Source organism: Adelges cooleyi, unplaced genomic scaffold, assembly GCF_023614345.1.
Source record: "Adelges cooleyi isolate 19-005CV unplaced genomic scaffold, UGA_ACOO_1.1 ACOO_flye_CR_arks_rails_tigmint_CR_PRNA_575, whole genome shotgun sequence".
Taxonomy (NCBI): Eukaryota; Metazoa; Arthropoda; class Insecta; order Hemiptera; family Adelgidae; genus Adelges; species Adelges cooleyi.
The window spans coordinates 272,568-287,226 of record NW_026096269.1 but is presented as its reverse complement, the minus strand read 5'-3'; the positions used below and the strand labels follow the sequence as shown (position 1 = coordinate 287,226).

General features: G+C 26.9%; 1 protein-coding gene across 1 annotated transcript; it reads right to left on the bottom strand.

The window, feature by feature from the left end:
- Window positions 1-7,356: 7,356 nt before the first annotated feature.
- LOC126843916 (uncharacterized) lies at window positions 7,357-8,970 on the bottom strand. The gene is made up of 3 exons (XM_050581726.1): window positions 8,935-8,970; window positions 8,709-8,867; window positions 7,357-7,465 (listed from the first exon to the last, which is right to left on the bottom strand). Exons 1-3 carry the CDS (start codon window positions 8,968-8,970, stop codon window positions 7,394-7,396), a joined length of 267 nt encoding a protein of 88 aa, XP_050437683.1. The 3' UTR covers window positions 7,357-7,393.
- Window positions 8,971-14,659: the final 5,689 nt, after the last annotated feature.

Here is a 14,659-nt window from a genome sequence, read left to right as displayed (position 1 = left end):
TAGTAAGCTTTAAATACTAAAATACGAGTTGTAGGTTTTGATATTTTTTTAACTTCATTTACGGTAAACCATTGAAATGTTATAAACAAGACTGAAAGTCATAAAATCACTTTAAAATAAATGCTTTGGTGCGAATCAGTAGTATGTATTTTTAAACCAGTCCAAACGAAGCGCAGTAGAAACCTTTAATAATAATTCTGAAAAAAAAAAAATTTTTATTTGAAAATGATGAAAATACATATTTGCCTTAATTGATTAATCTTCTAATTTTATCACTTCCGGTCATAATAATTCGTAAAATAAATAATAATTTATAATACCACTGACCTCTCCAAGCTCACTATGGTGTGTCTCCATTATGCTTGTATCTTTTTATTTATGTAATAATTAAACTTAACAAAAAAAAATTATTATAATATGTATGTATTTAACAGTCTAAGCCTTAATGTCTATGCTTTAGGTAAATGTATGTTTGAAATGCTGTATTTGTGTTTTAGTGTTAACTTGTGCAATGATATTTATTTAACATGTAATAAAGATTAATCAATTTTATAAATTGTGTTTAGGTATTACATTCGTCATACACTGTGGTATCATGTATGCTGAACGTCAAGTTAGAAAGTTCAACAGATAACTGATGTGTAAAAGCCAAGTTATACGGTTTTTGACAACAGCTAGTGTTTCATCACCAAAATTGGTGATATAGATTTTTGAAAATCTAAAATTAGAGTATATCTGATTGTTAATCTATTACTTAGTTTTAGTTACATATTATTTTCAAAAGCACATTAAATGTTTTTTTTTGTATCGCGCACTATTTTAAATGTAATAAAACACTTTGTTAGTTAATAAATATAATTTTAACACAACGTTTGAAATTCTACTGAGGGTATAATTTGTTTTATTTATATACTTGATTTCATACTTAATTACTAATATGACCTTAACCATATATCCAATGCATTTTAGCTTTCGGAAAAGGTAACAATAATCCATTATTTCGTGTGTTGGAAACAATTTATTTATTTTATTTGTTCTGTAGTATTTGTCTTTAGATGCTATTTTGGCGAATAAAGTATATTCGCTTATTTTTCTCCAGTCATAAAGAAAATCAACATAAAATAATTATGTTTATTTAATCTAATTAACATTTAGTATAAATGTAATGGACATTTTAATAAACATATAACATTTTTTAGGCGTTTTTCAAGCTAACAAAATTCTAAATAATAAGAAATTTCGTCAAAATTAAATAAAGCTAAGTAAAAGTCGGCACAATTGGAATCATTAACATTCTTTAAGGATAAATGTTTAAAAGTAAGCATACTAAAGGTGGATCATAAAAAAGTATACTTGCGCAACTAAGGGGGGAGATGGGAAAGTTAAGTCTTTTCGAAAATTCTTAAAGTATCTTTATAATTTCGGTAAGTTAATACCGTTAAGCAATAAAATTGTTCCTGCTCAAAATACGACGATGGACCTTTCCGACTGTGTGTATTTTAATGTGTCAAGGTGATTGTATAACCTGTCAAATCTTTCAAAAGCCTCTAACGGTATCATATCATGATAAATCTTATCTACAGACTCTGGCTTATCACCAACGACAAAAATTATGCAAACGTCAGTATCAATTTGCTTCAAATCGTTTGAAAAATAATTGTATACTGTTTTGCCATGTCTCGAACTTTTCCAAAAACTCTTCGTTTAATTATTTTATATCAAAGTACAGCTGATCGCTAAGGCTGATAACACTTGGTCGTTATAGTCATGAAACAACTACATATTTTCTATTATGCGACATGCCAAAAGACAGAGCATCATATATATTAATAGTTATATAGTATTTTTCAAGCAACCGATAATTTAATTAGTACTGTACTGTTAAAATAACCTAAAAAGTAAATTTTACAATATAATTAGGAAAAAATAGACAAATCTCACAAATATTATAAGAACTACAACATTTTACTAAATACTTGTAAAATGTGTAGTATATACATTATGCATTGTAAACAACACTATTACTTAAATCTATTAAAATGGTCAATTTTATTTCTACTTAAAAAATTAATAGTGGCATTAATTCTGAATCTAATGAAATAGTTAACTACTCAATATGGACTAAAATGTGAACATGGATAATAATAATATTTGACATATGAGTGCGTCCATATAAGGTATTCTAAATTGCTTATGTAGCTTTGCAACTTTAACATTTATATGTGGTAGAGATGTAATTTTAAAAATAAGGTTTGTATTTCTTCCGGGATTTCTTTATAAAAGTTTTAAATATATGACAGAAGCAACTGTAATTTTTTAAAAAATATATGTCACAATTTGTGTGTCTAAACCTAATAGACTTTGAAGAATTTAGAAAAATCTAATACTTTGAAATTTGACAACATTTTAAAATATCATGAGCACCTAATTTTTTTTTTTTAAATACTAAATTATTGCAATTGATAAAATATCTACTGAATATCTTAAGTTATGCAGATCACCCTGTATAATGATTTATGAAATCTAGCGTAACAATATTATGTTAATGCATACAATGTTTTTGAAAATAAGTCAAAGCGAAGCAACCAAGCAATACAGGGTGATCATTTTATAGTGAACCACTCAACATCTCATTGGGCTTAATTTATGATAAATGATTTTTTAGATAGGTAATACAAAAATAATATGATTCAAATAGAATATAATATGAAGAATATTATGATTTAAATACATAAAAAAAAAAGTGAGTGGGAAACTGAAGGTACTATGAAGTGTATTCGACCGTGCCAACAAAGTGCCTGTAACTAACATTATTTTTTTAAAATAATTTTAGAAAATCGAAAGTTGAACATGAAATATTTCTTAGTGCTAAAGCTAATACCCGTTTTGTGGTGCTATCATAAATATCAAAGAAAGTTAAATGGTTTCTACAATTGAATACATTTTTAATACTTATTATAATCAAACAAACATAAATTAGAAGAGATAACATTTATTAAAATACTACGTGTCTGTAAATGTAGAACAATACAAAATCATGAATAACCTTAAAATTTACGACTTTTAATATTTTTTTTAAATAGTCGACCAAACTTTTAGTACATTCAATTGTATCCCGAATCTTGTTTTTGATAATTTCCTCACGTGTCACGGTCTTATTAGCTTCAGTTTTATAGTTGTGGTCGTTTTTCGAGTTCTTCAGCTCGAAACATTTAAAAATCATTTTTTCCAAATTAATTTTTTCGTTGCCCATTTGTCCTTTAGATCCATACTTATCATAGTTTTCAACTAAACGAATAATCATAGACATTGGACGACGAAAAATAAACAAAGGTTTTTTACCCAAGTTCTTTAAATCATTTATTTGTCTTCTAAAATCGTCCGTATCGTTTAATTGAAAAAAATCCGCAAAGTTCTCTGGGTGACCTAAAAATTCTTCAATGACATCAGTTTCGTATTGTGTTGTTTTGCAGGTCCGCAGTGATTTCAAATGATATAAAAATGTCCAACAAACTCGTAACATTATCGTTTTTAACATTTGAATGAAATATATATGAACAGATTGTAGCCAACTAATAATGCCAAATATTGCGTCTGGGTTGTTGACTTGAATTTCCATTTTGAAAGTCAGCAAACCAACAATTTGATCACTATTTTCTAAACCTCCAAAACTTGCAGTCAGGGTTTCCATTATCGCTTTGTCCTCTATTACATTGTTCAAATGTAGCCGGTCGAAATCAAAGCCTTCAACATCGATTTCTGTAAATGGCTGACGTTTACAGAACTGTGTAAGCGTACTTAGCGCTGTTTTAAGATCTAACTTCAATACACTATCGTATGTAACATCACATTCCTGGGGTACGCCGTCGTCAAATTTGCAGTAAGATGGCATGGATTCTTTCACATATCTCCTAACTTTACGATGAAGGTCCTCCATTTTAGAAAAACTTTTTTTTTTGTCATCCATTGTCGCCAACCGTTTCATTTGATGTGTGTAAATATGAAATACCCACGTGAAGCTAGTAAATGATGGCTCTTTAAAGTAATTTGTTTGAATTCTCTCTTTTAACATTTTTCGCTCCCACTTTGGACATTCACTCTGAATGCTAGCAATAGTGTTATCATCCTTAATGTAATTTTTTGCACGGATCAAATGCATAAAAACCAACATATTATATGTAAAATGACATTTAATTATTTCGTTAGATTCATTGATTTCGTTTTCTATCATTTCATTGGAATATTTACTTATAGCGGTATTGTTTAGAGTGAACACCACGTATTTGGCATAAACCGCTTCGTGCCCTTTTATATCATTATACCTCTTTATCACTTCCCGCTCGTCGTACTCACAATTAGCAAAGTTCAATATTATTATTTTCGTCATCCAAATAATAATGTATTTCATTTTTAAGCACTGTTTCTTAAAATTTTAAATAGAATCACTTATATGTTATTATGATTTTATATTATAGTTTTATAACTTACACAACAGAATAAGGTCTACTTTTCAACTAAAGCTAGATTTAGTCAAAGTTTATATTATATAGAAATTGAATGAACCATATTTTCTACACATGTATTTACCATAATATTAAAAAAAAACGAAAAACAGTGCGTTTATGGCCATTTGTGTGTTAAACCTAAAATCAAATGATTTCCCAAAAATATTTTTTCGTTTATTTTGTCTACAAAATATTGTACCAAACAGAAAAACTTATTTATTTAACGTTGGTATATGGCTTATGCTGTACAGGGTGAACATTGTATCCCGAACCACTCAATATCTCATTTGGTTTTTGTTATACTTAATTTTTTTTTTTAATTCTTATTATAGCTGATCTTAAAATTTGTTTTGAAAAATTGAGATCATAATATTCTATAAAACCAATATAAAAAAAAATTAAATTTCTTATTAGTCCCTAATAGATCTGCCCTAGGATATATTGAGTGGTTCACGATAAAATAATATCCCTGTATTGGTTAGTTGCTTCGCTTTGTCTTATTTTCAGAGATGGTGTATGAGTTAGTATAATATTGTTAAGCCAGATTTTAGAAATCATTTTAATATAGGGTGATCTGCAGAACAAATGAAATTCAGTAGATTTTTTTATTAATTGCAATAATGTAGTATTTAAAATAAAAATTAGGCGGTCATGACATTTTAAAATGTTGTCAAATTTCTAAGTATTACATTTTTCTCAATTCTTCAAAATCTATTGAGCTTAGACACACAAATGGTGACATAAATATAAAATAAAATAATTTTTAAAAGAATTATAGTTGCTTCTGTCGTATATTTAAAACTTTTCTAAACACATCCCGGAAGAAATAAAAACCTTATTTTTAATATTACATCTCTACCATATATAAATGTCAAAGTTGCAAAGCTACATAAGCAATATCGAATACCTTTAAAATAGTCAATCATATGGACGCACTCATATGTCAAATATTATATTTATCCATGTTCACATTTTAATAGTAATAGTTAACTATTTCATTAGATTCAGAATTCATGCTACTATTAAATTTTTAAGTAGAAATATAATTGACCATTTTAAAAGATTTATATAATAGTTATTTATTATGCTAAATGTATATACTACTAATTGTACTATAATTTAGTAAAATATTGTAGTTCTTGTAATATTTGAGCGATTTATTTATTTTTACTAATTATATTGTAAATTTTACTTTTTGAAAAATTGAGATCATATTGCCTAAAAACTCTGTAAAAATGAATAACTGAGAGTGCTAGATTTTCTGTGCATTTAGTGTTACTCTTAATGTTAAAGAGTTTATGACCATTAGCATTTAATATTATAAAATTAAAATTGGTATCGACGTCCAATCACAACTGTACAATCCAGAGTTGATACCGTCTCTCTGATTCCATATAACCTTACAGTTAGTTTTAACTATGCGATATTTCAACATTTGTTACGTATTACTTTTTCCTTTATTAAGTCCAAAGTATAAGTATACATGAACAATTGGGTACCGATTACGATAAAATATATAATGAGATGTAATATTTTTTCATAATCGATTGAACTCGTCAAACATCGCTAACAAAACATAAGAATGTTCCTTAAAACAATTATAAAATGCATAGTCTTATCCATATAAATAACTATAATAAATACCAGTGATATAAAATAAGCAGTCGTTATGAGACAACAGGAACAAGGCGGACTATCGAATAAAATTATTTCATTTAGCTAAAAATTATATGTTTGATATGTCAAAAACTAAATCTCTTGTTTTCTCATAAAAATAAAAAATAAAAAAGTAATAATAAATAAGTTATACTTACAAATGAACATTTTGACAATCCTGAATTATAGTTTTCAGCTCTTTATACATTTGAATCTGTTGATCTAAATAATTTTATCAATATAATTATCATTAAAATTAGGTTAAAATACTAAACTTATTTATAACAACGAAGTACATTAAAAATTTTAATGAGCATTGGTCTTGTATTATTTAAAAGTCTTTATTTTATACCTCTTAAGAAAATATAATTATTTCAATGACAATACAAATCTATTTACTTACTTTTTGGGTCTCTGTCGTGACCGAACGTCTCTAACGCCAATGTTATAGTTTCATATTGAGTGGCTATTGCTCCGCATAGTGTGAAATATAGTAAGTCAAACAAAATTTCGAAGTATTTAAAAAAAATACCGAAACATATTATTTCGTTTGCATAATGAAGGCCAAAATATTTCTCGTACGATTTTTCAGAAACGGGATAGTAGAAATATGTTATGAATACACTTGCTGAGTTAGTTGTCTCTCCAATGGACTTTAAAATGTTAGACAATATAGGAACAACTATCCAAAACAAGTAGGTGAACCCCAAATTGTAAAGGTAAATATTACAAAACTTTTTATTTAATTTTAAAAGATTCTCCACTTTAAAATGACATAGACCGCAAACAAAAAATCAATACTTGTTATGTCTAATAACTTTAATATTCGGTTAGCATTCCGGAATAATGAATAAATTGTTTCCAACACACGAAATAATGTATTATTGTTACCTTTTCCGAAAGCTAAAATGCATTGGATATATGGTTAAGGTCATATTAGTAATTAAGTATGAAATCAAGTATATAAATAAAACAAATTATACCCTCAGTAGAATTTCAAACGTTGTGTTAAAATTATATTTATTAACTAACAAAGTGTTTTATTACATTTAAAATAGTGCGCGATACAAAAAAAAACATTTAATGTGCTTTTGAAAATAATATGTAACTAAAGCTAAGTAATAGATTAACAATCAGATATACTCTTATTTTAGATTTTCAAAAATCGAACACCAATTTTGGTGATGAAATACTAGCTGTTGTCAAAAACCGTATAACTTGGCTTTTACACATTAGTTATCTGCTGAACTTTCTAACTTGACGTTCAGCATACATGATACCACAGTGTATGACGAATGTAATACCTAAACACAATTTATAAAATTGATTAATCTTTATTACATGTTAAATAAATATCATTGCACAAGTTAACACTAAAACACAAATACAGCATTTCAAACATACATGTACCTAAAGTATAGACATTAAGGCTTAGACTGTTAAATATAAACATATTTTAACAATTTCTTAATTGTTAAGTTTGAATTTTACATAAAAAAAAAGAAGGAATATAAAATAAAAGGTTACAAGCATAGTGGAGACGGACCATACTGAGCTTGGAGAGGTCAGTGGTATTATGAATTATTATTTTGCTTACGAATTATTTTAACCGGAAGTGATAAAATAGAATACTTATCAATAAAGGCAAATTTGTATTTTCATAATTTTCAAATAAATAATTTTGCTTTTAGAATTATTATTTAAGTGTTCCTAAAAATACGTAGTTTAAAATGAAAAATAATAGCATTAATCCATAAAAGGCAAATATGTATTTTTTATCATTTTTTAATCAAATAATTTTATTTTTAGAATGTTATTAAAGTGTTGTTAAAAATCTGAAGTTATAAATCAAAAATAATAGCATTAATCCATAAAAGAAATATAATTAAAATTCACCGACATATTTAATGTTTAGAATAGATGCTTTTTAAAAAAAAAATGTTTTATTGTATTGTACTTTTAACAGTCCTTACACAAATCATTATCTTCTTTTTTTGTGTGACTATACATTTTTTGATTTTATAATTGATCCGAGATGGAATAAATGCACATTGGAATATACGCAGAAACAAAATCAAAAAAATCGGGTATGGGTAAAAGATAATATTTTCAGAAAAGAATAGTAGTTAGTGATATAAAGAAGAAGAGTAATAATAGTATAATGAATTCTAGGCAGTCTGGCATGGGGAGGTTGGCAGCTTTTATTAACAAGTGTTAGAGTAAGGTGCAGTGTTGACGAATTAACATCAAAAGGCTTGTTTAAATATTATTTTATCCGGGCAAGTGAGTACAGTTGGGTCGAGGCATAATGAGGTCAAAGCATAGTGGGACGGAGAAGTTGCAGGTCTACAGGAATAATTAGATATAAAAGTGCAAATTCACGCTTTGATGCTAATTTGTAGAATCTGCATCTTTATTTAATACTTTCGTCCTGTATTGGTTTCTACTGTGCATCTAGTGTTACTCTTAATGTTAAAGCGTTCATGCCATTGTAATTTATCATTAAAAAATTGAAATTTGCAACATCTTATAAGACTTATAACTTACACTTAAAAATAACTTCAAGTTTATAGGTTTATTCGGCGTTGCTTTGATTTCAAGTGATGTTGCACTGTTCATTCGCATTGCTAAAAGCAACAACTTTTTAAAACGAATATCCATTGACGTCCAATCACAACTGTACAATCCAAAGTTGATACCATCTCTCTGAATGCATATAACCTTACAATTAGTTTTATTTATGCGATATTTAAAAATGTTTTTTCCGTATTACTTTTTCATTTATAAGGTCTAGAGTATAAGTATACATGAACGATTGTGTACCAAGAACGATAAAACCTATAATGAATTGTAGTAATTTGGCATAATCGATTGAATTCGTCAAACATTGCTAACAAAACATAAGAATGTTCGTTAAAATAGTTATACATTTATAGTGATATCCATATAAATAACTATAGTTAATACCAATGATATAAAATAAGCAGTCGTTATGAGACAACAGGAACAAACAGCTACTTCAAGTAATACGACAAGTCGGACTATCGAATAAAATTCTTTCATATAGCTAAAAATTATATGTTTGATATGTCAAAAACTAAATCATTTGGTTTCTCCAAAAAAAACAAGTTTAAAAAAGTAATAATAAATAAGTTATACTTACAAACGAACATTTTGACAATCCTGAATTATAGTTTTCAACTCTTTATACATTTGGATCTGTTGTTCTAAGTTATATAACCATTATTAATATCATTAAAATTAGGTTAAAATGCTAACAACGAAGTACATTGGATATTTTATTGAGCATTGGTCTTGTATTATTTAAAATTCTTAAATTTGTTATCTATTAATACATCGACATACGAATAATTTCAAGCAAATGAATTTGTAATGAGTAATCGTAATGCTAGTCAACTGATTAAATTGTTACATTTTATAATAACATTAATTTAATATTGCTTTACATTTTTTAAGTTTTCAATTATAGTTCGCATCATTATATTTTTATTAAATTATCAAGAGATACACATTAAAACAATTCAGAAAATTTAATAATTTAAAAAAACCAATCTACACCAAATTAATGAATCAAGCTCTTATAATGAATAATTTTAATATAATAAATTATTTCGTTTAGTTTATCGATCAAATTATTAAAGAATAAGGAAATTAGGAAAATAAAATATGGTATGAGTTAGTTACGGACATCAATATAAGTAAAATATATTTATTTCAATGACAATACAAATCTATTTACTTACTTTTTGGTTCTCTATCGTGACCAAACGTCTCCAATGCTAATGTTATAGTTTCATACTGAGTGGCTATTGCTCCGCATAGTGTGAAATATAGTAAATCAAACAAAACTACGAAGTACACAAAAAAAGTACCGAACACTACTTCATTTGTGTAAAGAAGGCCAAAATATTTCTCGTACGATTTTTCAGAAAGGGGATAGTAGAAATATGTAATAAATACACTTTTAAAAATAGTTGTATCTCCATTAGACCTTAAAATGTTAGATAGTGTAGGAACACCTGTCCAAAACATGTAGGCAAACCCCAAAGTACAAAGGTAAGAATTATAAAACCTTTTATTAAGTTTTAAAAGATTTTCAACTTTAAAATTACATAGACCACTAACCAAAAAATTAATACCTGCTATTTCCAATAACGTTAATATTTGGCTAGCGTTTCGAAATAATGTTGTGAATTTGAATATAGTAAGGAAATAATAAATGTAAATCACTATTACTTGACCAATTCTCTCACTATCAATGGTATCATAGTAGATATTATATAGAAGTCCAAAAACACTATAAACAATTACCAAAGCTGTGTACAAGAATAAAACAAAAAATATTTTTTTTGTTCTCAGTGTCATTTGCAATAATTTTAAGAGTAAACTATTGACAGCTATCCTTTTGTTAACATTCATCAAATCACCCATATTGTTATTCTTTTGATTACCTGAAACTAAACATTTTTTTAACATATAAATACTCATTAAAAATTACAATTAACGTTTCAAATACTTAAGGTACATTTAAGGTAGTAATAAAATTTTAATCGTATTATAATAGAAAAATATTTGTTAACAAGGATTTTTCTATTTAATATATCATTTTTAATACATAATTCATTGTTTAAAACTGAAATAATTGTTCATGCACTTAGTTTTACATAGTGGTAAAAAAAAAAATGGAAATTCGTATTAGTACCTACTTAAAAACTATTGTGAGACTACTTTGTGGGAATAATTTGTAAAAAATTTAAGTTGGAAACTTCATTAAAATTTGACCATTGAGAATTTTTTATTAAGTTTATGAGAAACTAGTTATCGAAATTTTACTATTTTAGTCTTTAAGTTCATAAGGTTCTCACGTTAACTTTTTTTATCGAAAATTGCTTAAATCAAAATCTTTAATAATTTTTAAACTCTTAAAATTTTGTATGGATGCACTTTTAATCTTCTAGCAGTGTAGTACATCTGATATTATAGATATTATATTTTTTAGACTTCATTAGACTTTAAAATGTTATATAGTATGGGAACACCTATCCAAAACATGTAGGCAAACCCTATAGTATAAAGGTAAGATTTATAAAACCTTTTATTTAATTTTAAAAGATTGTCCATTTTAAAATGACATAGACCACTAACCAAAAAATTAATACCTGCTATGTCCAATAACTTTAATATTCGATTATCATTTAGAAATAATATTGTAAATTTTAATGTAGTAAGCGAATAATTAGTGTAAATCACTATTACTTGACCAAGTCTCTCACTATCAATGGTATCATAGTAGATTCTATATAGAAGCCCAAAAGCACTATAAACAAATATCAGTGCTGTGTACAAGAATATAATATAAAATATGTCTTTTTTTCTCAGTGTCATATGCAATAATTTTAAGAGTAAATTATTGATAGCTACCCTTTTGTCAACATTCTTCAAATCACTCATATTATTATTATACTTTTGATCACCTGAAACTAAACATTTTTTCAATAAAGAAATACTCATTATAATTTACAAATATCGTAGCATATATTAAAGGTAGATAAATATAAGGTAGTAATAAATTGTTACTCGTATCATAATAGACAAATATTTGTTAACAAGGATTTTTTTATGTAATATATGTTTTTTAATACATAATTCATTGTTTGAAACTGAATTATTTGAGCATGCACTCAATTAAAAGCTTAAGAAATCGAAAATATCATATTAATAGGAGAAAATATTGTGGACTTTTAGGGTGCCACTGCAAGCAATTATATGAATACATTTGAAAAGTCCTATATAGCAAATTATATGTTACGTTTGCTGTAGAGGCTACACAGAATTTATTATTTAATAGTTCGATGCATAGAAATCAATTGCAGTGTCCTATTTGAATAAGAAAAAATTATATGTAGGTCAAATTGGCACCGGTAAAAAATTCATTTAGATAAATATGAGGTAATAATAAATTGTTACTCGTATCGTAATAGACAATTATTTGTTAACAAGAATTTTTCTATTTCATTAGAATAATAATAAAAATAAAAAAGAATTATTCTGAGACTACTTTGTGAAAATAATTTTAATATATTCAATTTAAGGTGGAAATTTCAATTAAATTTGAACATTGGGGATTTTTTATCAAGTTTATGAGAAACTAGTTATCGAAATTTGACTATTTTATTCTTTAACTTTTTTTTACTGAAAATCGCCTTAATCAAAATCTTTAGTAAATTTTAAACTCTTAAAATTTTGTATGGATGCACTTTTAATCTTCTAGCATTGTAGTACATCCTTTGATATTACAGATATTATATTTTTAGACTAATCTCAAGAGTTACGGGAAAACTTTAGAATTCGAAAATATCAATTTAATAGAAGATAATATTCTAATTATTATCAAATCCCCACAGAAATGTTGGTGTGAAATAAAAATTGAAAATAATCTTATTCATGTCTACGAACCTGTTTAAAGACGTGCTTATACTGTCTTAAAATGTTGATAAATACGTTGATAGTTGTTAGATAACCATACAAGTCCACTACAAGAGAACGTAGTTTGTAAGGCTTTGCTGAAGAACAACTGACACCTTATCGGCGCAATTATCACTCAAGGGTACCACTACACGCAACTATATGGATATTTAATGTCCTATATAATAAATTATACGTTACCTTTGCTGTACAGGCTACTTAATATGAATTTATTATCAATTAGTTTAATGCAAAGTATACAGAAATCGATTGCAGTGGCCAGTGTCCCATTTGAACAAGAAAAAATGTTATGTAGGTCAAATTGACATCGACAAATAATGCTAGGACTATAAAATTTTACTGAAAAAATAATGCTCGGATGAAATACCAAAATTGACAATAACAAAATGATATAGTAATTTTGTAGCTGAAATATCGATTTATATTATGAGCATATTAAGGATACCATTGAATCTTTATTAATAAACTATAGCAGATATTATGTATTTTCTGTAAAAATTATCAATTTAATAGTCGTGTCGTCGCGGACGAGAGGATTACAGCGGCAGTATTCCTACGCACTAGCCGTGGTTCGAATCTTGGTCACTAGCCGATTCTCTAGATGGACGGGCAACCGTCTGGAGAGAAGAGATGCCTACCCGACTGGTGCAGAAGGCAACGGGAAACCACTACACCATAACCATCCCCAGGATGGCTACTCTTGTCTCTAGTTGAGCAAGACTTGTCCAAACCAACCTAACGGGTCGTACACTCAAAAAAAAAAAAAAATATATATATATATATATATATTTACTAATTATATAGACAATAATAAGTTTCTTTTTTTTCAGAAAGATGAATGTTGAAGAATTGAAGTCCTTATGTTAAGGCTTAATTTTAATAAAAAATGTAAAAAAAAAAAAAAGTGGAAACTTCTTTTAAGTTTGACTATTGGGGATTTTTTATTTAGATTATGAAATATCGATTTATACGATAGGCGCAGAGGATATACCATTGAATATTCATTAATAAAATTATAGCAGAAATCACTGCACCATAATGTCTTCCCCAGGATGGCAAACTTTTGTCTCTAGTAGAGCAAGTGTTGTCCAAACCAAACTAAGGGGTCGTACACTCAAAAAAAAAAATATATATATGTATTTACTAATTATATAGACAATAATAAGTTTCTTTTTATGTCAGAAAGATGAATGTTGAAGAATATAAGTCCTTATGTTAAGGCTTAATTTTAATAAAAAATGTAAAAAAAAAGTGGAAACTTCTTTTAAATTTGACTATTGGGGATTTTGTATTAAGATTATGAGGAACTAGTTATCTAAATTTTACTCTTTTACGCCTTTATGTTTATTAGGTTCTCACGTTTACTTTTTTTAATCGAAAATGGTTTAAATCAGATTCTTTAACAAATTTTAAACTCGTAAAATTTTGCATGGTAGCACTTTTAATATTCTAGCAGTGTAGTAAATCTTCTGAAACGTGATATGAACATAAAAGAAAAGTGCTGTTGCACCGCTGAATTTATATGGAGGTGACCAATACAGACATTATATTTTTAGACTAATGTCGAGTGTTAAGGGAAAACTTAAGAATTCGAAAATATCAATTTACTAGATGATAATGTTGTAATTATCAAATCCTCATGGAAATGTTGGTGTAAAATAAAAATTGAAAATTATCTTATTCGTGTCTACGAACCTGTTTAAACTATTCAAGTGTCTTGTAAACACGAAGGTCAACATCTGGCTCAGTGTTTTAGTTAGAATCTGTGGTATTTGCATGGAGTTCACGCCATCAACAGTGTGTTAGCCTTAGCGCAACTGAACCGGAGTATATGGCTTTAAGTAATGCAGTACAAGAATTAATGTTAAAAGTATATTAAAATGTTTATTACTTTTTTATTACCAGTAGAAATCAATCAAATTAAAATTAAAAAATAAATTACACGAAATAATGTAATATTGCTACCTTTTTACAAAGCTAATATGCATTAA